This window comes from Penicillium manginii (assembly GCF_028828005.1).
Source record: "Penicillium manginii strain IBT 31320 chromosome Unknown utg000005l:1.0-5665137.0:1.0-5668048.0, whole genome shotgun sequence".
NCBI lineage: Eukaryota > Fungi > Ascomycota > Eurotiomycetes > Eurotiales > Aspergillaceae > Penicillium > Penicillium manginii.
In genome coordinates, this window is record NW_026643106.1 from 641,801 (window position 1) to 666,582 (window position 24,782).

The 24,782-nt window shown below is 50.4% G+C and overlaps 13 protein-coding genes across 13 annotated transcripts; 5 read left to right on the forward strand and 8 right to left on the reverse strand.

Annotated features, from left to right (window-relative positions):
* Positions 1–326: 326 nt before the first annotated feature.
* N7533_006608 (uncharacterized protein) lies at positions 327–1,274 on the reverse strand (the record flags this gene model as incomplete). The annotated part of the gene is made up of 1 exon (XM_057103258.1): positions 327–1,274. The coding sequence occupies one exon, from the start codon at positions 1,272–1,274 to the stop codon at positions 327–329; it is 948 nt and encodes a 315-aa protein (XP_056958215.1).
* A 502-nt stretch (positions 1,275–1,776) lies between these two features.
* On the forward strand, positions 1,777–2,992 carry N7533_006609 (putative tartrate dehydrogenase; the record flags this gene model as incomplete). Its single annotated transcript, XM_057103259.1, has 3 exons — positions 1,777–2,032; positions 2,092–2,582; positions 2,645–2,992. 3 exons carry the CDS (start codon positions 1,777–1,779, stop codon positions 2,990–2,992), a joined length of 1,095 nt encoding a protein of 364 aa, XP_056958216.1.
* An 815-nt stretch (positions 2,993–3,807) lies between these two features.
* N7533_006610 (sugar porter family MFS transporter) lies at positions 3,808–5,376 on the forward strand (the record flags this gene model as incomplete). The annotated part of the gene is made up of 1 exon (XM_057103260.1): positions 3,808–5,376. One exon carries the CDS (start codon positions 3,808–3,810, stop codon positions 5,374–5,376), a length of 1,569 nt encoding a protein of 522 aa, XP_056958217.1.
* A 1,391-nt stretch (positions 5,377–6,767) lies between these two features.
* N7533_006611 (type I glyceraldehyde-3-phosphate dehydrogenase) lies at positions 6,768–8,041 on the forward strand (the record flags this gene model as incomplete). The annotated part of the gene is made up of 4 exons (XM_057103261.1): positions 6,768–6,855; positions 6,933–7,502; positions 7,560–7,674; positions 7,741–8,041. The coding sequence occupies 4 exons, from the start codon at positions 6,768–6,770 to the stop codon at positions 8,039–8,041; spliced, it is 1,074 nt and encodes a 357-aa protein (XP_056958218.1).
* Positions 8,042–8,366: 325 nt separating this feature from the next.
* Positions 8,367–10,063, reverse strand: N7533_006612 (rRNA-processing protein PWP1; the record flags this gene model as incomplete). Its single annotated transcript, XM_057103262.1, has 2 exons — positions 8,367–9,741; positions 9,798–10,063. 2 exons carry the CDS (start codon positions 10,061–10,063, stop codon positions 8,367–8,369), a joined length of 1,641 nt encoding a protein of 546 aa, XP_056958219.1.
* Positions 10,064–10,305: 242 nt separating this feature from the next.
* Positions 10,306–10,724, forward strand: N7533_006613 (COX assembly mitochondrial protein; the record flags this gene model as incomplete). The annotated part of the gene is made up of 2 exons (XM_057103263.1): positions 10,306–10,339; positions 10,417–10,724. 2 exons carry the CDS (start codon positions 10,306–10,308, stop codon positions 10,722–10,724), a joined length of 342 nt encoding a protein of 113 aa, XP_056958220.1.
* Positions 10,725–11,193: 469 nt separating this feature from the next.
* On the reverse strand, positions 11,194–12,319 carry N7533_006614 (rRNA-binding ribosome biosynthesis protein UTP23; the record flags this gene model as incomplete). The annotated part of the gene is made up of 3 exons (XM_057103264.1): positions 11,194–11,993; positions 12,075–12,164; positions 12,232–12,319. The coding sequence occupies 3 exons, from the start codon at positions 12,317–12,319 to the stop codon at positions 11,194–11,196; spliced, it is 978 nt and encodes a 325-aa protein (XP_056958221.1).
* Positions 12,320–12,679: 360 nt separating this feature from the next.
* Positions 12,680–12,946, reverse strand: N7533_006615 (uncharacterized protein; the record flags this gene model as incomplete). Its single annotated transcript, XM_057103265.1, has 1 exon — positions 12,680–12,946. The coding sequence occupies one exon, from the start codon at positions 12,944–12,946 to the stop codon at positions 12,680–12,682; it is 267 nt and encodes an 88-aa protein (XP_056958222.1).
* Positions 12,947–13,260: 314 nt separating this feature from the next.
* N7533_006616 (uncharacterized protein) lies at positions 13,261–14,499 on the reverse strand (the record flags this gene model as incomplete). Its single annotated transcript, XM_057103266.1, has 2 exons — positions 13,261–13,978; positions 14,045–14,499. The coding sequence occupies 2 exons, from the start codon at positions 14,497–14,499 to the stop codon at positions 13,261–13,263; spliced, it is 1,173 nt and encodes a 390-aa protein (XP_056958223.1).
* Positions 14,500–15,202: 703 nt separating this feature from the next.
* N7533_006617 (uncharacterized protein) lies at positions 15,203–17,039 on the reverse strand (the record flags this gene model as incomplete). Its single annotated transcript, XM_057103267.1, has 3 exons — positions 15,203–16,225; positions 16,318–16,545; positions 16,638–17,039. The coding sequence occupies 3 exons, from the start codon at positions 17,037–17,039 to the stop codon at positions 15,203–15,205; spliced, it is 1,653 nt and encodes a 550-aa protein (XP_056958224.1).
* A 364-nt stretch (positions 17,040–17,403) lies between these two features.
* On the reverse strand, positions 17,404–18,812 carry N7533_006618 (actin-related protein 2/3 complex subunit 2; the record flags this gene model as incomplete). The annotated part of the gene is made up of 6 exons (XM_057103268.1): positions 17,404–17,483; positions 17,542–17,590; positions 17,654–17,754; positions 17,838–17,979; positions 18,030–18,584; positions 18,660–18,812. The coding sequence occupies 6 exons, from the start codon at positions 18,810–18,812 to the stop codon at positions 17,404–17,406; spliced, it is 1,080 nt and encodes a 359-aa protein (XP_056958225.1).
* A 94-nt stretch (positions 18,813–18,906) lies between these two features.
* N7533_006619 (snoRNA-binding rRNA-processing protein DIP2) lies at positions 18,907–21,920 on the forward strand (the record flags this gene model as incomplete). The annotated part of the gene is made up of 3 exons (XM_057103269.1): positions 18,907–18,923; positions 18,981–19,235; positions 19,313–21,920. The coding sequence occupies 3 exons, from the start codon at positions 18,907–18,909 to the stop codon at positions 21,918–21,920; spliced, it is 2,880 nt and encodes a 959-aa protein (XP_056958226.1).
* A 1,053-nt stretch (positions 21,921–22,973) lies between these two features.
* On the reverse strand, positions 22,974–24,316 carry N7533_006620 (metalloendopeptidase WSS1; the record flags this gene model as incomplete). Its single annotated transcript, XM_057103270.1, has 2 exons — positions 22,974–23,985; positions 24,033–24,316. The coding sequence occupies 2 exons, from the start codon at positions 24,314–24,316 to the stop codon at positions 22,974–22,976; spliced, it is 1,296 nt and encodes a 431-aa protein (XP_056958227.1).
* Between the last annotated feature and the right edge of the window lie 466 nt (positions 24,317–24,782).

Sequence of the window (24,782 nt, forward strand, 5' to 3'; positions counted from 1 at the left end):
ACCTACCTAGTTAGGTAAGCTCGCCTGTGCGCTAGGTCTAATCGGGAACATGATACACCATGTAATCCTAGGATAATACCAGTAGCACGCTCTTCGATCGTCACATTTGTACTTCACGACTTAAACTTGAACATAGTTTCTGATACCTAGGTAAGAGCAGAATATTTTTGTTCGGTGCATAGTAGGTGATAGGGGCTAGGGAGTGTCGAAATTAGTATACAATCAAAATTGAACATAGAACGTGGAGATATGTTGAACTCGTGGACGCGGGCGTTTGTAGAACATAAATACTAGTATAAAATAACTCCTATCAAAGTACAATACACTCAAGAAAGACTTAACATCTCAATGACTTTCCTCTGTTTATCCAAAACCACTCGGAGTTGTCCCCTATCGCTGCAAGACTCATCAAGTTGGAAGAACCCCCTTCGCAGTTGATCCAAATACAGCTCATAAGCAGACATATACCCTTTGACGAAATTCACAACTTCTTCATCCGTCATGCCACTATTCGTCCTCGCACGAAGTGCATGCTCTTGCTGTACCCGCCATTCATAAACATTTACCAGATCGTCGGTGTCCAGATGAACGAGAAAGTCGAAATGACGCGGTCCCATGAATAGGTCGCAGTATTGACGCAGATTGTCATTCACACGTAGTAAATGCTCAATTGAATGTTCCTTCAAAGTTTCAGTAGGGTATTTCACTGAATCTTCTCCATTCTGTGCCGTTTCGCTCCATCGCCGCTGAACATCCGCCTCATCAAGGGGTGAAAATCCGACGCACCATCCCTCGAAAACAACCACGTCGATTGTGGTACCAGCAGGGATTCGATGCCACTTCTCCTCAGGCGCTCTTCCGCCTTCTCCGTTGAATAGACTCTTATCGAATGATGGGATCAAAGTGTCGGTCTTCATGTCAGCCATATCGGCGAAAAATGCGACCGAGAGCTTGGTATCATGCGTGCCAGGCTGACCACGCGTCTGTAGGAGTTTGTTGGATGGATTTTCTGTCCGAATTCGCACAAGCTCATCATGGTCATGATATAGATCGTCGAGTGAGATATTGACGGTCTTGTAGCCATGTACTTCTGTGAGGGACTGTACCAGGGCGTCGGTCCAGGTAGACTTCCCACTGCCTTGGAGGCCAGTCAAGCCCAGGAAAAATGGATTCTTTCGCGAATCACTCTTTTGAGACTGGACATGTTGTTTTATGTGTGGTACGATATGCCTTAGAGCATTTTCAATGTTTTCTTGGGGAATTGTTGGAGGCATCGTCGCTTATGTGGGATAGAATGAATGTTTGAACTGGAAGTTGAAAGATAGACTAAGTTCAAGAAGCGTCCCGAGATAAAAAATAATAATAACCAGACAAATATCCCCAGTAACTTCCGTTCTGATTTACATCTTGCTCATCGAACCATGCTCTTCAAAGTTCTGGCTGAACCATCTCCAACGGACATGTCTTTCTCCGAGAAGCCCACCGGACATTGGAAACCCCGCCAGACTTCAGCAAGTAAATACCTCTAATCCGGACATGAAAACCTCCGTCGACTTGCCTCCAAACCTTCATTGGCCAGAAACACACTGCAATGTGGGGGGCAAGAGTATTGGATCTCCATACTGACCGAAAAGCAGGGCGATTCGCCGTCACTGGAAACGACCTTAAAAAGTCCCCGCATGCACGAGATCATTGCCCCTCTGACAATCATAATTCTCTTTAAAAAACCAGATCACCTCCTCCATTTTGAACCCAACAACTCTCAAATCAACCAACATGTCTCCCGCAGCTCTCGCAAAGACCTACAGCATCGCCTCCATCCCCGCTGATGGCATTGGCCCTGAGGTCATCGAAGCTGGTATCACTGCTCTGAACGCCTTGACCGATACTCTGAAGACCTTCAAGCTCGAGTTCAAGAACTATGACTGGAGCTCCGAGACCTACAAGAAGACCGGAAAGTACATTCCGGACGGAGGTCTTGAGGAGCTGAAGAAGCACGATGCTATCTTCTTCGGCGCTGTTGGCGCTCCTGGTATGTGACAATATACAGCAAAAGAAAATGCGCTCCACTGTTTCTAACATTTTATTCAGATGTTCCCGATCACATCTCTCTCTGGGGTCTTCGTCTTGCTATCTGCCAGCCTTTCCAACAATACGCCAACGTGCGCCCCACCCGTGTCTTCCGCGGCACTGAGTCTCCTCTGCGCAACTGCAACATCGGTGATCTGGACTGGGTTATCATCCGTGAGAACAGTGAGGGCGAGTATGCCGGCCAGGGTGGTCGCTCTCACACCGGCAAGCCTTGGGAGGTTGCCACTGAGGTTTCCATCTTCTCGCGCCACGGTGTTGAGCGTACTATCCGCTTTGCCTTCGAGACTGCCCAGAAGCGCCCTCGCAAGCTTCTGACTGTTGTCACCAAGAGCAACGCTCAGCGCAACGGAATGGTCCTCTGGGATGAGGTTGCCAAGGAGGTCGCTGCTGACTTCCCCGATGTCACTGTTGACAAGATGCTGGTCGATGCTATGACCACTCGCATGGTTCTGAACCCCAAGAGCCTGGACACTATTGTCGCCACTAACCTGGTAAGTTTTGATCCAAATGTTGGATCACTTCTGCGAAACTCAACTTACTGATAAATCACTAGCACGCCGACATCCTGTCCGATCTTGCCGCTGCTCTTGCTGGCTCCATTGGTATTGCACCCACCTCCAACCTGGACCCTACCCGCCAGTACCCCAGCATGTTCGAGCCCATTCACGGCTCTGCTTTTGACATTACCGGTATGGGTATCTCCAACCCTGTCGCCACTTTCTGGACCGCCGCGGAGATGCTTGCTTGGCTCGGCGAGGAGGAGGCCTCCAAGCAGCTGCTCGATTGTGTCGAGAACGTTTGCGAGCAGGGTGTTCTTACCCGCGATCTCGGTGGCAATGCCAACACCAAGGAGGTCACTGATGCTGTTGTTGCTGAGATCAAGAAGTTGGGCTCCAAGTAGAGATTTGGATGATTTAAAATGATGTGAAATTGTGTTATGATTAGTATATATGCATTGAATAGATTACGATTGGATAAAATACCGCTTGTTAGCATATCTAGGTACTACCTAGGTAATAGAGAACTCAGTGATCTACCTCACTAGTATTTACTAGTAGTACTAGCAGGTAGAAGTCAAGCCAGTGACCTAGTAAAATTGGGGTGGCTAACCCATCCGGCAGATCTTAGACCGATGGCATTTTCACGTAGCGTACTCATTTAACAATTATCTTCACGATTGACAAGTAAATGGCATCATACGACACTGAATGAGATAGCAAAACATATTTAAGGCATAACTGTCATATGAAATCAGGCGAGACTGCCCAGGTGTCCTTCGGATAATGGCATCATCTCACTGGCAGTGACGTTGGGATACCAACAGCCGGACATGCCATCCTCCGACGAAGTGGACCACCTCGCCCCCCCAGTATAGGGAGCTAGAGACCAGTCAGACTGTCTGCTTTCAACGAGACAATTGCACTTTCCAATAAAATCTTCTCTCCTCCCCACATTTGCGGGGATGTTTTCGTCCGTTGCCCCAGTTTTACGTAGACTTCCGGGGACCCCAGGCCAAGCTAAATTACCGACAGGATTCGAAGCTTGACATTCTAGGCATAGCATGATTTCTCCTGTCATCCTATAACTAGTAGCACTCCCTCGCCTCAGAATAAATTCCTTAGAGCTTTCTCTCCCTATTTTCTTCGTCCCTTTATCTTTACATTTCATCATCTTTTGTATATACACATATTGGAGCTGGGCTCTAAATCTATCATTATGTCAACGAAAGGCCTGACCGGAAAGAATTTGAGCATAGCGCAAATCGTTCTCATTGTCGCCCCTGCCTTTTTCATCTTTGGCTATAATCAGGCTGGAGTCGGCCCACTTGCAACACTCCAAAGCTGGGTTCATTTGTTCCCCGAATTGGACACCGTCAACACATCGGGAGCCTTGAAGTCAACCCATTCCACGAGCAAGGGTGCTGTCATCGCGGCATTTCAGATTGGCGCCCTTATTGGCGCACTTTCTTGCACTTTAATCTCTGAGAGGATTGGTCGTCGCAAAACTATCTTTATTGGAGCTATTTTGAGCGTCATCGGCCAACTGCTTCAAGTCTCGGCCTATACTGTGGTTCAGTTCTCCATTGGACGCATCATACTGGGTATGGGCGTTGGTCAATTCAGTGTTGCGGTCCCCGTATGGCAATCTGAATGCTCCTCCGCCAAGAACCGAGGACAACATGTTATCATGGATGGTATTTTCATGTGTCTGGGATATTCTCTCTGCAATTGGATCGATTTCGCTTTCACTCATCTCCCCGGGGGCAATACTGGCCAATGGCGAGGACCACTCGCTGTGTCTTTCTTCCCATCTCTCGTCATCCTAATCTCGGTCTTCTTTCTTCCGGAATCGCCCCGTTGGTTGGTTCGAGTTAACCGCATCGAAGAAGCAACTAGCAACCTCGCTGCTTACAAGGGCACAACTCCCGAAGACGCGATGGTTTTATCTGAGATCGCCGGTATCGAATTGTCTCTTGAAGCCACTGCGAAATCTAAAAGCGCAATTCGAGAAATGTTCTCCAAGGATGACGACGAGCGCCTTCTATATCGATTCGGACTCTGCATTGTCCTGCAGTTCTTCCAGCAGATGTGTGGCGGTAACCTTATTTCAGTTTATGCCTCGACCATCTTCAAGGAAAATCTAGGCATGAGCTCAAGTCTTTCTAGTATTCTCGCAGCATCTGCCTTGACCTGGAAATGTCTGTGCTGTTTCATCGCTTTCTTCGCGGTAGATCGACTTGGTCGACGTGCATTGTTCATGATCAGTGGAGCTGGTATGGCTGTCTGCATGGCTGCAATGGCGATCACCACCAGCTTTGGATCTGAGAACAAGTCGGCCTCAATTGCATCAGCTGTCTTTATTTTCATGTTCAACTGCTTCTATCCGATTGGTTTCCTCGGAGGCAATTTCCTATACTGCACGGAGGTCGCGCCTGTTCGCCTTCGCGTTGCCATGGCTTCCATCTCAACTGCCAACCACTGGCTCTGGAACTTTGTCGTTGTGATGATCACCCCCGTCGCCATTGACACTATTGGATATAAATACTATATCATGTATGCCATTCTATCGGCATGCATTCCCGTTCTGGTGTACTTCTTCTACCCAGAGACGATGAACCGAAACCTGGAGCTCCTGAACCATGTCTTCCGAGATGCAGAGTCCCCGTGGCAGATTGTGTCCATGGCACGACACCTTCCCCAGGGAGAGGTGACTACGGCAGAGTTTGTCGCAGCCAACAAGGAGAAGGATGATGGATGTTTCGAGGAAAGGAGGGAAAATGCTTGATTTGTTTCTCTTGTCATATAAATTGTCTGTGGATTAAGCTAGAACATTTAGACAAATTTCGAGTGGGCAACTTGCTCAATTGCAGAACTTGAACTTTTTGAGTTATTTTTAATCTGAAATTCCCGAATTCGCCCGCTTTGAGAGAAAAGGTAGATTCCGAAGTGGCTCTTGAGATGAAAAGCATACATAATAAGATAGAAATTTCTTCACCAATTCCCAAAAACTCCCGTAGCTCGCCCCATCACGGGCTATTTCCGTCTACTAACTATTGATTAGGCGAAAAGTATCCTTGTAAGTTCCAAGTTTGAATCAACGGTGACTAGATCTAAATAGGTTATAAGTGATATTCTTTTTCCCAAGGAATCTCCCCAAAACCTCACACTCGACTAGCGCAAACTCATCGCAGACGACCTTTCCAAAGGGAATTGACCTCACTGGGCACTGGTATATTGATACCCAACACTAAAATAAGAATTATCAATGGAGATTTAAATATCTCACCAAAAAAAAAAACATGAAGTTCGGCGAAACCGGACTCTTGGCAGGGCCTCGGCGACAGAACACCACATCGGAATGCCGATGCGGAGGAAAAAAGAAAAAAGATGCCGGGAGTAAATTTCACCCGCAAATCACAACCCTCAGAAAGGTCAACCCCGTCAACTCCATCGACCCCATCGACACCCCCCCCGGCCAGAACCCTCCAATCCTGCCATATTGCAAGCCGTGTCTATGGAGAACCTTTATGTAACGCGGCTCGAACGCTCGGGGCCAAAAGCCAATTGCATGGAGGTGTGCTTCAAGCCTACTTGAGACTAGCCACAGCCCACCAGAAACAGGAACAGAAACCACTCATGGTTCACTCCGTTTATCGGTACTTCTTACCCCGGAGTAGACCACCAGTCCCTAACGGAACCTACCTGTTGCGACACACGAGGCCTTTGCGTCACCGCGATAGGCCGGAGGTGGCCATCTCCGCTTTGATCGGGAGGTGAGAACGGGACTTTCGGCGACAACAGACGCCGTCATTGGTCATTCAATGGCCCCTTCTGCCCGGATATCCGATGGCTGGATCCGCCGATGGACTACTGACGGGGGCAGGCTTGATACTCTATGGGATCAGGATCATGAAGCTGGGCCCAATTCCTGGCCGGACTTGTTGCAAGCCGATATAGTAACCGTGTAGCCGCGGGTCATTTCGGATTCTTGTAAGAGATGGATCGAAATCACGGAAAAGATGTCTGCGCCGGCTGATACTTATAGATCATATTCCCATATGGAAACCCCTTTGGTTCTTGGAACTTTTACTATAGACTATTGCAAAGAATCTTGACTCTCATCATTTCTTATCATTACTTCTTTTTCCAAAGATTCCCCACATAGACCTTGTCGATATGGCGCCCTCGATCAACGACGTTCCTACTGGTCCTACAGTCCTTCCATCGGCCTGCAAGGTCGGTATCAATGGCTTCGGTCGTATCGGTTAGTACAATGGCTGCCCTGCCCCTGAAGGAAGTATCGATTTGTCTAATATGCTAATAATAATAATGATAATATAGGCCGGAATGTCCTCCGTGCAGCTCTAGTCCGCTCCGATATTGACGTCGTCGCTATCAACCACACCTGTGTCACCGTCGAAGATTTGATCTACCTCATTCGCTATGACTCTTCAATGGGTGATCTCGATGAGCGTACCGATATCCAGGCTCATTCGGACAGCCTCATCACCATCGATGGCAAGCGAATCGCCCTTACCTCCGAACGTGACTTGAAGCAACTCAACTGGGCTACACTGGGCGTCGATTATGTCCTCGAATGCACTGGCAAATTCACAAAGCGAGACCTCGCTATGGACCACATTAACTATGGTCAAGCAAAGCGTGTTCTCATCTCTGCCCCTAGCTCGGATTCTCCTACTTTCGTCTACGGCGTGAACTCGGACTCTTATACAGCCACCGAAGACTGCCGTGTCGTGTCGAACGCCAGCTGCACCACCAACTGCGTGACTCCCGTCCTGAAGGTTCTTGACGAGACTTTTGGAGTTACTCAGGGATTCCTCACTACTATTCATGCGGCCACCCGATCTCAGCAGGTTCTGGATGGGTACAGCAAGAAGAACCGTCGTCTGGGTAAGACAACAGCTCATTAATGGCCCTTGAAACTCTCCTCACATATTCATTCTTTAGGACGAGGTGTTTTCAATAACATCATTCCCACTACCACTGGCGCCGCCAAAGCCGTTGCCTCCGTCCTGCCCGCTCTCAAGGGCAAAGTCACCGGTGTATCCATCCGTGTTCCTACGTAAGTCTGCATCTACATGAGTCCTTTTTTTTCCCTTGAAACAACTAGCTAACCAATTCCCTTCAGTCCCAACGTATCCATGATCGACCTCACAATCAGCACCACAAAGCCCACCTCCCTCCAAGAAATTATCAGTGCATTCCGTCTCGCCTCAAAGACGACCATGGCCGGTGTCCTCCGCGTAACAGACGAAGAACTCGTCAGCCAAGACTACAACGGGTCACCATACAGTGCCATCATCGACGTGCCCGCCTGCTCTGAACTGAACCCGCAGTTCTTCAAGATTATGGCCTGGTACGATAACGAGTGGGGATACTCGAACCGTTTGTTGGATTTGACGACTCATGTCCATGCCCTGGAGGCATAGATTTCACAACTATGTGGTTAATTTGTTGATTTGTCGTTCCTTTTATCATGAGCGGTGTTTGGGTTATATTTCTATTAGATTTGGATTATACTTGCAACCTTTCAATATAACATTCAAGTTGCTATTCACAGTTCTTGTACTAAATTTACTACAAGCTACAGTTTACGATGGACCGAAGCTTCAGGTTTCTCAACGAGACAGCAACAATAATGAATGAAATGAGATCTATTTTTTTCGTACATCAAGTCATGACTCAACGGGTATCGGTATCGGTATCGGCATCGGTATGAGCACCGGCATGAGAATCGGCATATATACCAACGATTTAATCCTCATCCATAGACTCCCACCCATCAGGCCCACCAGCCTGAGGGTTCTGAGCACCCTCACCCGGACCCTCATCATCCGACTCCTCATCGTCATCATCATTAACGCCAAGAATACGCTCAGGCACATCGCCCTCCAGATCAGGCATGCGCGGAGCAAAGGTTCGGCGCACAGGGCCGTTCGTAGAAGCGTCCCAAATCTGCACAGTACCCTTGCTACCGGCCACAGCCAGACGGAAGGAAACCTCCGGGTCCGGAGCAAAAGCGGTCGAGAAGACCTTTCCAACGTCCAGCTTGCGCGTAACGACGAGAGAGGGCTTATCGTTCTCGACGTTCCACAGCTTCACTTCCTTATCGGTGGATCCGGTTACCAGGAAGCCGGGGATAGTGCGGTTGATGTCGAAGGAGGAGACAGAGGAGTCGTGCGCTTGCAGGGTCCATACGGGCTTGGACTCGGCCGGGCTAGCGGGGACGTTGCGAACATCGTAGCGGTATACCATACCGCCGTCGGTGGTGACGTAGAAGTAGTTGGGATCGTGCGGGTCCCAGCGGACGTTCTCAACGTCGGAGTCGACGCCCCATCGGGCCTTGGAGTCCGGCGCACGCATATCGGCTGCGACAATGGTGCGGTCGTAGGAACCGCTCAGGAGAATGGTGGATTCCCTAGGGTGCCAGTCCAGCGAGCAGACCTTGTCGGTGTGGTGAGAGTAGGACTTGGCGCAGGTGGTGGTGTTGAGATCCCAGAGCTTAACGGTGCGATCCGCAGAGGCAGAGGCCAGCAAGTTGCGGTGGCCGCGGTTGGCGGCAAGAGACAGAACAGAGTCAATGTGGTACTCGTCGTTGGCCTTGCTCTTCTTCTTCGACTTCTTAGGCGGGCCATCGCCCTTGTCTTGGCCACCCTGTCCCAGGATGGCATTGGGGTACATGCTGTCGACAACATCCAGGTCCCAGATCTCAATATCGGGCTCCATGGTTCCGACGGCGACGAAGTTGCCTGATGTACGCTCCTCGTTGGCCTTGCCGCCGACGGGGACGTCGAGCCACTCCAAGCAGAGGGGAATGCCGGGCAGCATAATATCGTGGTGAACATAAAGGTTATCGGCTCGGTCCTCGTAGACGTAGACCTCCAAGTGTGCAACCTCATCTTCGACCTTACCGGCCAGAAGCAAGTTATCATGCGGCATAATCTGCAGCTCCTCGCGCTCTTCGTTCTTGTCTTCATCGTCGGGGATCACAAGGTACGGATCCTCCTCGTTAGGCTGGTGGTAGGCCAGATTTTGGACATTGCCGAACATGGTGGCTCTCTCGCCATCGTCATCGATCTCGTCATCGTCGTAAGTGTCGAGATTGAACTCCTTGAGAACATCATCATCCCTGCCATCTGCAATTAGCGCATGTCGCTTTTATTTCCAATGGTTCAGAAGACTCACTCGGTACTCTTGGGCGCAGAACCAGAACCAGCACCAGAAGTGCTTTCCTTCTTCTCACCCGCATCTTCAGTGCTCTCCTCCTCCTTATCGTCCTCATCCATAGCCTCATCTTGGGCAGCGCTCAGCCCCTCCTTCGCTTCCTCAAGCTGCATGCGGGCCAGCTTGGAAATGCGGCTCATCTCCTCCTCATCAATCTCATACTTGGTAGGAAACTGGGCCGCGACACCTCGCCGCACCCAGGCCGTAGTTGTGATCATCGAAGACATTGTGAATGACGCAGCCAAAAGTTCAATGTTCTCCAACTTCTTTTTTTTCGAAGTTATCGGAGATATTTTTTTTATCGGTGTGAGTGGGGCTGGCAGAATGCCAAATACTTTCACCGCCCGGGGATTCTGCGGAACCGCGATGAATTCCAAGGTTACTGAGTGACCGGAACTGAACTGCAATTCACAATCACAATCTACTTTGATCCTTTGATTCAAGTCTTCTAGACTGACCCTCCGCCATCATGCATTCCCATCTTCACACCCCGTACAATATCAGTACGTTCCTCCTACAACCCACACTGCTACAGCGATACCTCATGCCATACATCAATGCTAACCTATTCTAAACGCAGACTGCGAGGAAGTCATGACAGCTCTCGACGAGTGTCACGCCCGCGGATTCCTTTACAAAGCCGTTGGTAACTGCAATGACATCAAGCGCGACGTGAACAAGTGCCTATCCGCCGAGCGATCCGACCGAGCCAAGCGCAATCGCGACGACGCTCGAAACAAGCGTGCACGTATCGAGGAGATCTGGGCTCGTGAGCGCGGACAAGATCAGGCCGCTGCCTCTACTGGTGCTGGTGCTGGTCCCAATGCTAGCGCAGGCGTGAATGCGAGTGCGAGTGCGAGCGCAGAGAAACCTGCGGCTTCGCAATAAGCACATCATTTTATGCGAAAGGGCATTTTGTTTGGAGTTTTGGAGTTAGGATGAATCTCTTCTCTTGAGGGCATATGGGATGAATGTACGATATTGGTCAATTGTATAAATACTTGCCAGTGGCAACCATGCCAGTTATCCCTACTACTAGTACAATCATGATGGATATCTCAAGTTGTATATGTCTTGTCCACCTGGGCACCTACGAGTACCTAGTACCTAGCTATCCTCTATCCAGGTACCATGTCTGCATGTCTACCGTCAAGTTCTATGTACTACTTGAATACGATTGACAGCGTCATTGACAAATATAAACTTGACTGTATCATGATATAATGTGTACAACTGAAGATACACCATTTAAACTTTTCGAAAGAATACCTGATCCGAACGCCATGCCGTGTAAAAGAGAGAGGGTGATATGCAAGAACAGCCACTTCGACAATGCCCGTGACACTGACACTGACACTTATTCGTCGACCTCCATAGCGCCGGACTCAGGTCCAGTCTCGGCCAATGGCGCAGCATCATCATTGTCGTTGGAAAAAGCAGCACCACTCTTATGATGCCGCCGTCTCCGCTTAGGCTTAGCTGCACCCGCATCATCTCCATCCTCCTTCTCAGGCACATCGTCATCCTCAACAACCTTCTTCTGAGACTTCTCCTTAGCAGGACCTGTCTCCTTCTTCTTAGACTTCTTCACACTAAGCGGGTTAGGCGCTTTAACCTTCGGACCGCGCTTCTTCTTCGTCTCTTCCTCCTCAGCCTTTTCCAGCGAAGGATCGTCCAGACCGTAGCGGAACTTGGCCTTCTCAGCCCCATCTCTAACAGTCTCGGAGCGCGTGCTCAACGGCTCCAGAACCATGACGGACCGCTTCACGTAGATGATAGGAACACCGGGAATCTGGCGCGCGCGAAGACGAAGCATCTGCGAGCGGCGAAGGGCTCGCTCTTCCTCGCGCTCTTCGTCGCGCTTGCGCTTGCGCTGCGCATCATTCTTATCGACCTTCTTGACGGGTGCGTCTGCCGTGGCGAGAATATAGTGCTCTTTGTTCTTCTTGACTTCGGCGTTAGGCGACAGTAGTGACAGCAGACAGTCGACCTCGTCGATGGGCGAGGACTCCGGGTTGTGCGAGCAGTGGCGCAGTGGGAGTTCTGTTGGCGGGGGAGATGGCGCGGACGGTATGGCTGATTGGTCTTGGGGTTTATGGGCTGTGCGGCCAGGATTGCGGCCAGGGAACATTTGGTCAGCACTGTAGGTTGTGTTAGCTTATTCTGCGTGTGATAATGGTAATTTGGTTTCTGTCTCTGCGGGCCGCAGTAGTCGATTGATTCGTGCCGGGCACTTACAAGGCTTGGGTTTTCCCTGAAGAGTCCGCTCGAGGGCAGGAAGAAGTTCCATCTTGAACTGATCAATGGCATGGACGAAGTTTGAGTCCACTAATTCAGCGCTGGTTAGTCCAAGTCCATCCATACTCGCTGCACGCAGCTTCGGAGGGAGTCATACCGAGCACTTGGTAAGGCTCACGGAAGCCAAAAGTCATCTCATACTGGTGCATAAGCTTGCGATACTTCTTCGAACGTTTGGCCCTCATCTTGAATGGTGGGTTATGAAAATTCGGTGTTGAGGTCGTCCGAGGATACTTTGCGGCGCGGACAAAACTTTTTCAATTTGCCGGGCGGCGGGGGAGGCGGTGGAAGTGGTGAAGCGGTGGAAGTATACAGCAGTCAGCTGCAGCCGGACTGAACACTAGGTATTGAGCCTGTTATCTACTTTTATGCAATTTACAACGTTTACAAGGTAAGCTTGAACTCGAATACTCGGATAGGAAATGGAGTCTGTATTATTTGTGCTTGACTACCTCAGCAGGACATTAAAAACAACCCGGCGTCAACCGAGATATCAGAATTGGATGCAACACCAGCAATCCAACATGCAAATTCCGAAAAGTAAATCATAAGTCGTCAACAGGTGCAGCCTGTAATAGTCGTGTACGGTCATGGTCGACCTTGAATGGCGTGGAAGCAGATAAGAATGGAAATCCATAAGGCGAGAGCAATGTGGTGATGATAACATCATATTCCCAAGTTGAAATGGGAGAACGGGCGGGCGATATGAAATCCGTATGGTTAACAGAGCCATGAAGACCTGTAGAAATGTGCGATATGCGTGCGCCATCGTTGAAGTACCCAACAGAGTACCCAACAGCGAAAGAGCGCATGACTTGGGTAGAACGAAAGCCAGGACAAATGCGATTTACGCTGTAAGAAGACTAGAGACTTGGGGCGATGTTCGCGGTCGCCGTTTAATGGATAATGTGGAGAGCTAGCTCTGCTCTGGGTGACAGGTTGTCAACAGCCACGATAGCTAGGTCACCATGCCGTGCCGAATCGCACCGGGTTCCTCTGGTTGGGCGTCGCACGTTGGGGGCAGTCCACAAGGGCTATCGGGTTGTCCAGGGTTCTGGGCGTGGCTCCACGTATCCCCGGAGCAACAATAATGTTCACGGGCTGAATCGCGCAGCTGGGCGTTACTTCAACCAACGCGTTTCTTGCAAGAGGCCAGGACAACCGAGATATCATCCATTTTACCTCCCTCAATAGCAAGTCCCTCATCAACGGCCTTCTCCATGAACGGACTTTCAGCAAACGGATCCTGGGCAATATTCAGCGCAGCATTCAGAAGCTCTCGCGCAGCGTAGACCATACGATCATCGCACAGGTCTGGTGACGGTGAAAGACTATCCGACTGCATCTGACCCTCATCCCACTTCTTCAGACTATCCAGAATGATTTTCAGGACCTCGTGTTCCCAGAGATTATCCATGACACCATCCGAAACAGCGAGAACAAGATCGTCTTCTTGTAGGGCAATCTTGGATAGAACTGCATTTTTGCGGGGTGTATCGACGCTATTTGTGCCTAGTTGCATGGGGCAGTCGAACCAGTGCCACTGCTCTGCTGTGCGGAAGATGATCTTTTGCTCGCTCGGTCGGATCACAATGATTTTGCAATCGCCGAGATTCGTCACGTAAAGCAAGGGTTTATGAGTGCCGTCCGGCTCGCGAGTGGAGTGTAAAAGGGCCGTGGCAGAAGTTGTTGTACCAAACCACTCGGTCGGGGAGGTGGTTGCTCGAGTGGTTTCTTCGTATGCAGATTGGAGATACTCGATCGGATCGAGACAGACTGCGTTGGCAGTGACTCGGCGCTCAATTTCGAGAGCCCAGAAATGTAAGAGAAGTCGAGACCATAGTCTGTAGAAGGGGGAAATCATTAGCATCTGCGGTCATTTGCATATGCATCTTGAGAGCGCAACTTACGCAGCATGGCCATGGGGCTTCATTGCCCAGGCGCCAACACCGTCGTCGACACCCAAAAAGTTCTCGGTAACGATAATCGCATCGTCGCCATTGTTCAGACCACGGACCAGCTCTCCTCGAACGGAGAGACGCTTGTCCTGACTGAGGGAGTGTGTTGTGAGGGGATCGGAGAAGGAAGTTGAAGGTGGAGAGAGAAACGGTGGGGGGAAAGGGCGAGACGGGCGCTTAGCGCAGAGAGCGTAACCCGTCTCGAATCGAAAGGGCGAACTAGCGAGGCTCAAATCCTGGCGGTCGGGAACTGGAGTAGTGATTCCATATGAAGGCCACACAGCAGCATGATAGGGATGAGTTGATCGTAAGTTCTGGCCTGGCGTGATAGTTGGTTTAAGAGCTGCAAACCATCGTTTCGCGGCTGTCCATGGGAGTGACGAGAGGACGCCTGTCGTGGTCACCATGCCTGACGAAGTAGAAATAGGAGTAGGAGCATCAGGATTGATGGATTGGGAAGAGAGATGGTTGAGTGAAGTAGAAAGAAAGAGTTCGAGTCAAGAAAATTGAGGGGGGGGGAGTAAAAGAAAGGGTATCGGTGAGGCCGTGGAGAAGCTCTCACTGGCTTGTCTCGCCGACTGTTCTCTGCTCTACGGAGTACCGTGTGTCATATGAGAAAAATGTACGGCCGACTCCGTTCTCTACGCCGCACATCTGAGCCTGCAGTAAGTACGGAGTACTGGTGTTCCCCAACATTTCCTTAAATTGCGAAGACTAGTAGTACTAGTACTAGGTCATAGCTTTCATAGTCTCAGATTTACTCCATACTTTCTACTAGAACATACACACAAGTCCGTCCCGAGAGGGTATTCTGGAATCTTGGCCTTATCAGAACCACAATTAACTAGATGAACTAGTGTACCCACTCTCTCAGATGACCCAATGATTTGCAACGGCTGGATAGGTTACTCTGTGCTCTGGGATCGACCAGAGATACCATATTGGTACGGAGTACTTGGTACTGCGCACCTCTACCTTTCCACCGTCACATCAGAACGACATTAGTTTATCATCCCCTCTCGTAATTCGTGAATCTCGTAAAATCATGTAGAGCTCTGAGAAGTCAGGAAATCTTCAATCCTCAACCTCAACCTCCAACCCAGAGAGCCTTCAAGTCCAAGAACCGCTCAACCCTGACGAGCGCTCCTTCAAAATCTCCAGTTCGAACCCTTCCATCACCTCGTCTAACTGACTCAGCAGTTGATCATGGCGGATGCTCAGTTTCAGGAACGCAAGTTTTTCAAACAAAGCCCGCGCAAGGGTGTTCGCCCGGGTTGCGAAGTCGAATTCGCCGGGACCTCTGCGGTTTTGGGCCAGCAGAATCCGCAGCTGTCGTTCATAGCAGGGGCAGGGGAGCTCGAGACAAACGGTACATTCACCAGCACAGCGACAGAGAGAGATGCAGATGCACTTGTGCTGCTTGGCCAATGTTAAGAGCGGTTTTCCTTCGTCGCGGCGATATTCTCCCAACATTCTACCTTCTAAACTGGCTAGAGAGGCCACTCGGTAGTCCTCGGTAAGCTCCTTCACCCACATATTGTACTGCGTCGTTTTCAAATCATTGAAAGGCAGTTGGTCGGCAGGCACGTCGCTCTGAAGTTCCACCTGGGGCTCAACAGTGAGGTAATTCTCCGAAATGGCGATCATCAACTCTGCCGGAATATCACTGAAGAAGGGAAGCAGGGTAGCCCATTTCTGGACGAATCTGCTGTTTCTATCGCTCACTATTTCCAGCACGTATCGGTGGTAGCCGATCGGGTCATCCAGATTGTATTCTTTGTCGGCATTCTGATCGGCAACATTGCGGAGGTGAATTTCCTGGTATGCACATAGGACAGATTCGTGGAGCCCCTCGCAGATGGCGGGTGAGTCGAGAACGTCTTTGATCGATACAAAGATGTGGTACAGGTGAGCCGGATTGGGGAGGTAGAATTTACGACGGTCTAGACATTGGCGAGGTTCCGTTTTGAAATTGGCGCAGAGTTCCATTGCTGCCATTTCCAGGACAATTCGCGCGTAGAGGGTGTAAAACAGATTCTCCACGATTTCGATAAGATCGGACAGTGAGTCGGTTCGAATATTAGCTTCCGCGCGTTCGATCCAATGCAAGAGTCCAAATTTGCTGTTCCCGAGCTGATCCGAATGGGTTTGTTAGTTCTGTTAATGGAAAGTGAAGCAGGCACACATGAAGAAGTTCGATCAGATATGATGAACGTTCTACTCACCTCTGCCCCGTACGCAAGAAACGCGACATGCAAGATCTTCGCCGAAGTGTAGATCTTGGCAAATATCTTGAGAGCTCCTTTCATGTGAGCTTCGATTTGTAGCATATTCAATCCCTCCATCCCCAGCACCTCCGAGGCCGTGCCTGAGGTAGCCAAGACGTCTGATGGGATAACCCAGCCAATACTGCCGACTTTGTAAGGGCGCGAGTGGCGACGGGGAGGGGCCATCTAACACATGTCAGGATGATATCCAACAGTCTTGTATGTCGAGAGTATATATGGCGGCCTAATAGGAATTTGGGATCGAGAGAGCAACATACTGGGGACTTCCCACTGGGAGAGGAACTGAACAGAGGCGCAATTGGCGAGAGAGGCCGCTGCATTGGCTTCCCGGGACTTCCATTCGGACTTTGGCTTTCGGCTTGACTGTAGATGGATGACGAATAACGCGAAAAGCCGTCCTCTTGGAATTTCATCCAAGTCGCCATCTTGTCATCGTTGCTTGTGATGGTTGAAGGGGCGGTTTGTGAGGTGTCTTCGCTCGAGGGCTCCGACAGGACCGGACTGCGTCTCAGACGCCGCTTAAGAGAAGTCCAACCCCGGATCATACGGGGTTGCTGCGTGGGAGGAGGAGGAGGAGGAGGAGGAGGAGAAGGAGGAGAATGAGAATTGGAAGAAGGAAGTGCGGGAGGGTCGAAGGGGACTAAAGGAAAGCGCAGCATTGTGAAGGAAGCCGCGATGGCGGCACGGTGTATGGATGATGCTGATGCTGATGCTTATGATGAAGGTGAAGGTGGTGAAGATGAGGGTGAAGGTACGTGCAAAAAGAATGGTACGATTTCTCGTGAGTAGGGGAAGGGTTGTTGTTGGTAATGGTGGTAATGGCCAGTATTCACTTCACATCTCACACTTCTCACTTCACCTGGACTGTAGGAACCAATAGTAGAGGTTTCCCATGCTTTACAGGAAAAAGACACAAACACAAGGAAATTGTTCTACAGGAAATCACATCAATATGCAGGGTCAAAGAAATTGCTGATTCGTTAACGCTCTTCAAGGTAATATCAACATGAAGCCATTGCGAGTCTAGCTCTGCACACGGAAAGTTCGGCCACTGGCGGTCTTGCGCTCGCGCTCTTCGTTCTCGGGTCGAGCACGGTTGAGAACTACCAAAGTTAGAGTCCTGTACATCTCTTTCTAGTTGGGTATATATGTCTTGTTTACCTTGGAGGAAGTCCGCTGTCCGCTTGCGCATTCGGGTGTGGATGTACGCCTATAAACAAAATATCAGCAAATGACACCGGCGAGTCAGGGGAGAGACTGGGAATTAAATTACCTTCGAGGCCTTGATATGATAGTGGAAGTAATCACGGAAGGTCTGGATGTGGGAGATGTTCTCATATCGGCGTTGAGGAGTTAAGTGCCGGGGGAAAAGAACTATTGGAGCCAAGTCAGTGATACTGTCCATCGCACACAGGCAGGTCATATTCCCGTGCCCAGGTGGAAATTTAAGTCCATACCGAAAGTGACGTAGCTAATCTCGCCCTCTCCAGTGTTATTCAACCCAGGAACACCTTCCAACTCAAGGGGCGGGTCACTGCGGAAAAGCACCTGGGGCGCATTTTGTAGCGTCACCACACGGCGTCGGGCGTCAACAAATTCCTAAAGGGGGTCAGTATATTCAAATCAAACTAGGGCATTCTGCGACGAACCTGCAGGAAGACCTTGCCGAAGATTCGGTCCGTCTCTTCGCGAAAAACAGTGCTAAAGATCACTGTCACGCGATCCCAGCTAGCCTTAATATAGATAGCCTCTTCCTCACGATAGTGAATCGCCATAACATCTCCACCCTCCTTCACACCTTGTGGGGCCGACTCTGATGTGTATTGCGACGCCTCTTCCGCAAGTTTGGTGAACTCATCGAACGCACGCTCAAAGGGAGCAGCCATGGCGTTGCGCTTCAACAGTGCGAGCTTCATAATCAACTCCTCTCGGGCCTCCTCCTCGGCGGGGAGATTCTCTAGGTCGACCTGCACTGAGAAATCATAGCCGGGCTCCGGGGTCACGATGTAGGGGCCGTATTCCCGCTCCAGCACTTCTTGGGCGCCATACTGAACGAGCTCCTTGAAACACTTGACATTGATGGAGATGAGGATCTTGGTCTTAGACTCGGGGGTCGAGAGGTGGAAGGTGACTCCGTCAAAGTCGGAGACCACTTGGTCAATCGATGCCGGGGGAGCACTGCGGCGAAATGGTAAGCTGGGGGCCTATGTGGCTGTGTATACAATGCAGCTATGGCGGGGGAGGGTGGATGGTAATGCACGATGGGAGGGGAATAATACCCAGAGAACCGTTCCGTTAGGAGGGATTGGATTAAAACGTTTTGATAGTCCAAGAGAAGCATGATTGGCACGCAATGGGGGGGGAGGGGAGAGTGACGATGTTGAAGTTGGTAGTCTGGCAGTCTGGCAGTTTGGGGGGGGGAAGATCGTCATGGGCGGTGGGGGAACTTGGCTGCTGCCGCCGCCCGTAATGATTTTTGTTCCTATCGATAGCAGCTCTCTCCAAAAATTTTCCCATCCATCCACGATGGTGAAATCTTACTTGTGAGTAGCTCTGACACTTCAGTTACACTGACCGGTCTATTGACTCTTTAAATTTAGCAAATTCGAGCACTCGAATACATTCGGGCTTGTCGCCTCGGCGACCTCGAATGCGATCTGGGCCAAGGATGAGCAGATTGGCGGCGCAGTTCGCCAAACCGGTGCCGGTCGAGCCATTGTTGGTGCCAGTGAGGAGGTTCTCTGCTGGGATGTCAAGAAGGGAGAATTGCTAGGCCGCTGGCGTGATTCTGCGTGCAGAGCGCAAGTGACGGTGGTTACACAGAGCAAGACCGATGAAGATATCTTCGCCGTTGGGTAAGTCCGATCCTACTTGTCGCTAAGGCCCTGCGTCTTCTTGGGCTAATCTGTTCTTTCTTGTTTTTCTACTCTAGCTACGACGATGGCAGTATCCGTATCTGGGATTCTCGAACCGGCTCGATCATCATTTCCTTCAACGGTCACAAATCCGCCATCACCAAGTTGGCTTTCGACAATGTTGGAGTACGCCTCGCCAGTGGCTCCAGAGATACCGATATCATTCTGTGGGATCTCATTTCTGAGACTGGTCTCTTCAAACTCCGCGGTCATACCGATCAGATCACCTCGCTCCACTTCCTCTTCCCATCTCCCGAACTACTCAGCGCTTCGGGCATGAGCGACCATGCAGGCTTCTTGTTGACCACTGGAAAGGACGCATTGATCAAGGTTTGGGATTTGGCATCGCAGCATTGTATTGAAACACACATTGCGCAGTCCAATGGCGAATGCTGGAGCTTGGGTCTTTCGCCCGATCAGGGCGGCTGCATCACTGCAGGAAACGACGGAGAGCTGAAGGTCTGGTCTATCGATGAGGCTGCGATGATTGAAATTTCAAAGGAAAACGTCAGTGCAGAAGGTCGCCGGATTCTTACAGACCAAGGCACCTTCTACCGCCACGGCAAGGATCGCACGATCGGCATTTCCTTCCACCCTCGCTTGGATTACGTTGGATTCCATGGCTCGGAAAAGGCTGTTGAGATTTGGCGTATTCGCTCACAAACAGAGGTCCAGAAGAGCATGGCACGGAAGCAGAAGCGCAGAAAGGAGAAGGAAGCCCAGCGTGAGGGCGAGGAGAAGGAAGCCGACGCCGAGAAAGAGAAGGCCAAGGATTCCGCCTCGCCTCCTATCACAGAGGTTTTCGTCTCTCATGTCATTGTTCGGACGGGTGGAAAGGTCCGCTCCTTCGATTGGATGACCAACAAGTCTAGCGGTTTGAATCTACTCGCTGCGACAACCAACAACCAGCTAGAAGCATACAATGTTGTCCCAGCCAACAAGAAAAACAAGGATGAAGAAGAATCAGCATACACTCGCAACTTGGCTGTTGATATCCCCGGCCACCGAACAGATATTAGATCTATCGCCTTGAGCTCTGATGACCGCATGCTTGCCTCCGCCTCAAACGGTAGCCTGAAGATCTGGAATGTTCGAACTGAGACCTGCCTGCGGACTCTGGAGTGTGGCTACGCACTCTGCTCCGCTTTCCTTCCTGGTGATAAGATTGTGGTTGTCGGTAACAAGAATGGCGAACTGGAGGTGTTTGACATTGCGTCTTCGACTCTGCTGGACACGATCAAGGCGCATGATGGCCCCGTCTGGTCTCTTCACGTTCACCCCGATGGCAAGTCCATGGTCAGTGGAAGTGCCGACAAGACGGCCAAGTTCTGGGAATTCAAGGTCGTTCAGGAGGAGATCCCCGGTACCAAGCGCACTACTCCCCGCCTCAAGCTGATGCACACGAGAACTCTGAAAGTCAGCGACGATATTCTCAGCCTTCGGTTCTCGCCAGATGCCCGACTTCTCGCGGTCTCTTTGCTGGACAACACCGTCAAGGTCTTCTTCGTCGACTCTCTGAAACTTTTCCTCAACCTCTACGGTCACAAGCTTCCAGTTCTCAGCATGGATATCTCCTACGATAGCAAGATGATCGTGACTTGTTCGGCTGACAAGACCGCCCGTCTGTGGGGACTGGACTTTGGTGACTGCCACAAGGCTCTTCTTGCCCACGAGGACAGTGTCATGTCAGTGGCATTCGTCCCGCACAACAAGGATGGAAATGGACACAACTTCTTCAGTGCCAGTAAGGACAAAATGATCAAGTACTGGGACGGTGATAAGTTCGAGAACATCCAGAAACTGTCCGGCCACCACGGAGAGATCTGGGCCTTGGCCATGAGCCGTTCCGGTGACTTTATTGTCAGTGCCAGTCACGACAAGAGCATTCGCATTTGGCAGCAAACCGACGAGCCACTCTTCCTGGAGGAAGAACGCGAGAAGGAGATGGAGGAGCAGTACGACAACACACTCACCGCATCTCTCGATCAAGACGAGGACGGAGAGGATGGCGAGAAGGCCGAAGCAGTTGACGCTAGCAAGCAGACCACAGGCACCCTCATGGCCGGAGAAAAGATCATGGAAGCTCTGGATCTGGGTATCGAGGATCTGGCGGTTGTGGAGGACTGGCGCCGAGTCAAGGCTGCCAACCCGAACGCCGCACCCCCTGATCGCAACCCACTCTACATCGCTCTGAACAACGTCTCGGCTGAGCAGCATGTTCTCAACACTGTGCAGAAGATTCCGGCCGCTGCTCTACAAGACGCCCTACTGGTCCTACCCTTCTCCAAACTTGAATCCCTCTTCACCTTCCTCAACATCTGGGCCGAGCGTGAGTGGAACGTCTCCCTGACCTGCCGTGTGCTCTTCTTCATGCTGAAGACACATCACCGTCAAATCGTGTCGAGTAAGATCATGCGCCCGATGCTCGACAGCATCCGCGCAGCACTGCGCCGCGTGCTGTCCCGCCAAAAGGACGAGATGGGATTCAACCTGTCTGCTCTGCAGTTCATCGGCAACCAGATCCGTGAGCACAATACGAAGGACTACATCGATGAGGAAAATTGGACACCGCAACAAGCACAGCAAGGGACGGGTAAGAAGCGGCAGTTCATGAGCGTCGCTTAGAGCGAAGGGATTGATTGGTACGAGCATTGTCAATCGGCGTTGTCGGGGTCCTTCATGACCTTATTTTGTTTTGGATTTATGTTTATCGTATAAAAGTTTTATATCCTTGGGAGTTTCGAACAAGGGATGTATTATACTTGATCTGTTCGAATATGATCGATTGATTCTAGATACCATGTCTATCATGACCCTAGGCCAGCGAGCTTTTAGCTACTAGCAGTTTCCGACGTACACCCGCCACTGGTAGATTATAGATAAAGCCTCACTCAGCGCGACATTTAAAGACCTAATTGGAATCGTATTAGCAAAACCAATTCACGCGACAAATACCATCCACAATGAAGACAGCAGGCCGGTTTTAACTCCTTTCAGCGGAACCATTATAAGCATCGACGACAGACAGTAACATTCTAGTACCGCTGCCATACCTCTTCCGGCTCTTCCTAAAAATTCGGTTCGTATGCAAAGTCTCATCATTCAGAGGTCCGGCTTGTGTCTTCTTCGTGTCTGGTTGGGAGATTAGAGAGAGCATGACACATACCGGTGATGTTTTATGGCCAGCTGGACAGATTTTCTAGCACATTTCTAGACTCTGTCTGAGCTGGCTCGTGGTTGACCACGGTTGGCAATTGCGGTCGGGGGAGGAGGAGTGTTGAGGAGAGACGAAGTTGGTGGAAAATAAAATGCAGCCGGTGGGCCTGCTTACTTAGTGTGGTCACGTGGATTATTATTATGGGGCTGCAAGGCATGTAAAGCCCAGTGTCTTTGCAGATAGCAATTGAAAAGTAGAACAGTGCCTTTTCACGGGAGTAAATAGATTCAATGGCTTGTCGGAGAAGTGTTCGATTACTGGATGTTCTAATTAAATGGGCAATTGAGACTCCGACTGCCACGGCTGTATATTGTAGTTTTCATGTACAAAATGATGGATACTAGTTCCTCAAAAGAACTTAATAAATTGTCATTTAATTTCAAGTGGTTTAATTTCATGGTCACATAAGAAGCTTTATTTTTCTCCAATAAAGAACAAAGGTACAAACCAAATCACCTTCGTCAAGAGGAAGGTTTCATTTTCCCACAAGCCGAGCACGTCCACCACTGGCTCTCCATAAAACTACCACATTTATCGCAAAGCCATCCTAAAGGCCGTTTCGTCGAATCGCGGTCCATCGAGGCTAGGGTGTCTCGAGCTCGGGTGCGGTTCTTGAATGCGAATGTATCGCGGGCGGGAGTCTCGTCGTCCTGTATCTGAAGCGAACGCTTTTTCGAATTGGGTTGCTCGGAACGCCTAGGTTCCAGGCTTGTGGCAGGCTGTTTCTCTTTCGGCACTGGTCTTTCTGAAGCACACACATCGCAGCAGAGAAAACTGGATGGGTTCTCCAGCGTACATGTTGGGCACGTCCAAGGGGCCTCGTATGAGCTATTGTCTGCTGTAAGGTCCAATACCTCTGGCGTATGCCACGATTTTGTCCCTGGGGCGCTCGATTCAGCTGCCTTTGAAGTACCAGCTTGTGCCATGTCCTGGTGAGATTCTGGAACGGGCGACCCGCCCGAGCGAGGCCCAGCTGGGTTCTCCTGGCTTGGGGGAATATACGACGATCCATACTTCTCGCGTTCCTCCTCCTGAATCAATTCAATGAATGCCTGGAGGATTGCCTCCTCATTTGCATCATCTTCTTCCGCTTTTGTTCTGAAACCGTTTCGGGATGCTTCCTCGGCAAGCTCGTTGCTTCTGTCCGTGCCCGAGGCACATCCGTTTGTCACCTCCACGCGACGCTGGGCGGCATCTGCTCTCAGCTTGCGGGTATCTGTTCCTCGAAGCACGGGGGCACCTCCAAGACGTTTTCCGGAGTTTTTAGTGAGAATCCTTCGCTGCTCAGCGGCTGCACGAGCTTGTCGACGAGCCTCATCAGGCGGCATCCGGGTACCGCCAAGGCGTTTGCCTTGAGAGAGAAATCCCTCGCCTGTGTATCCCTTGATGACAAGCTCTTCATGTTCATCCCGGAGTTGGTTCCACAGTGCATGAAACTCGCGGTGATGAGGGCCGTGGACAATATGGCACAGTCTGTTTTCGATCAGTTTAGTGACGCGTGGACAGGTGGAAGAACATACTCATGCAGCATAGTGTCGACGACCTGCTCAAATGGAAGAAATTGCTTCTGATCCGAGGGATACCGTAGTCTGAGACATATTTTCTGACCTGAGTTGACATTCAGCCCTAGAAGGTTTTTCTGTCCCGGGTAGAACTCGCAGAGGGCGCCCACTCGCCAAGAACGCTGGCGCATGATGGGCTTGACGACGGAGGCGACTTTGCGAAGGATGAAGAGGGCCTCTGATTCACGGGGGCGTTTCTTCTCATGGCGATATTCGCCGATTAGAGAGTCTAGTTCTCTCATGTTGTATCATAGCAGGTGTAATCGATCAGCCTAGCGTATCATGTTCCCTGGATGACGGGCTAGGCTGATTCAAGATTATACACGCTGACGCGAATCACACAACTCGAGGTTGGGAAGCAAAAGGTTCATGACAATAGCGTAATCTTGGAAGACTTTTGCATCGGCTGGTTATTCAAAGTGGTTTCGAGAGATCTTTAAAAGAGAGCAAACAGACTAAGGACTTGCCAGAACGAGGCCTTGCATCGCTATTACTAAGCATATTTCCGGCCAGTCAGATCTAGTAGTCCTACTTTGACATATCGACAGGGCAATTATCGAATATTATACCTGATTTTCTCAAGTCCTATAGCACCTTTAAGCCTGCTATGAAATTTTGAAAAAGAACAGACAGTAGATTTTTATCCTTTTGGCTAGGTAATCTCCAAGGCTGTCCCGTTACTACTAGCATGATTTATGACACTTGAGC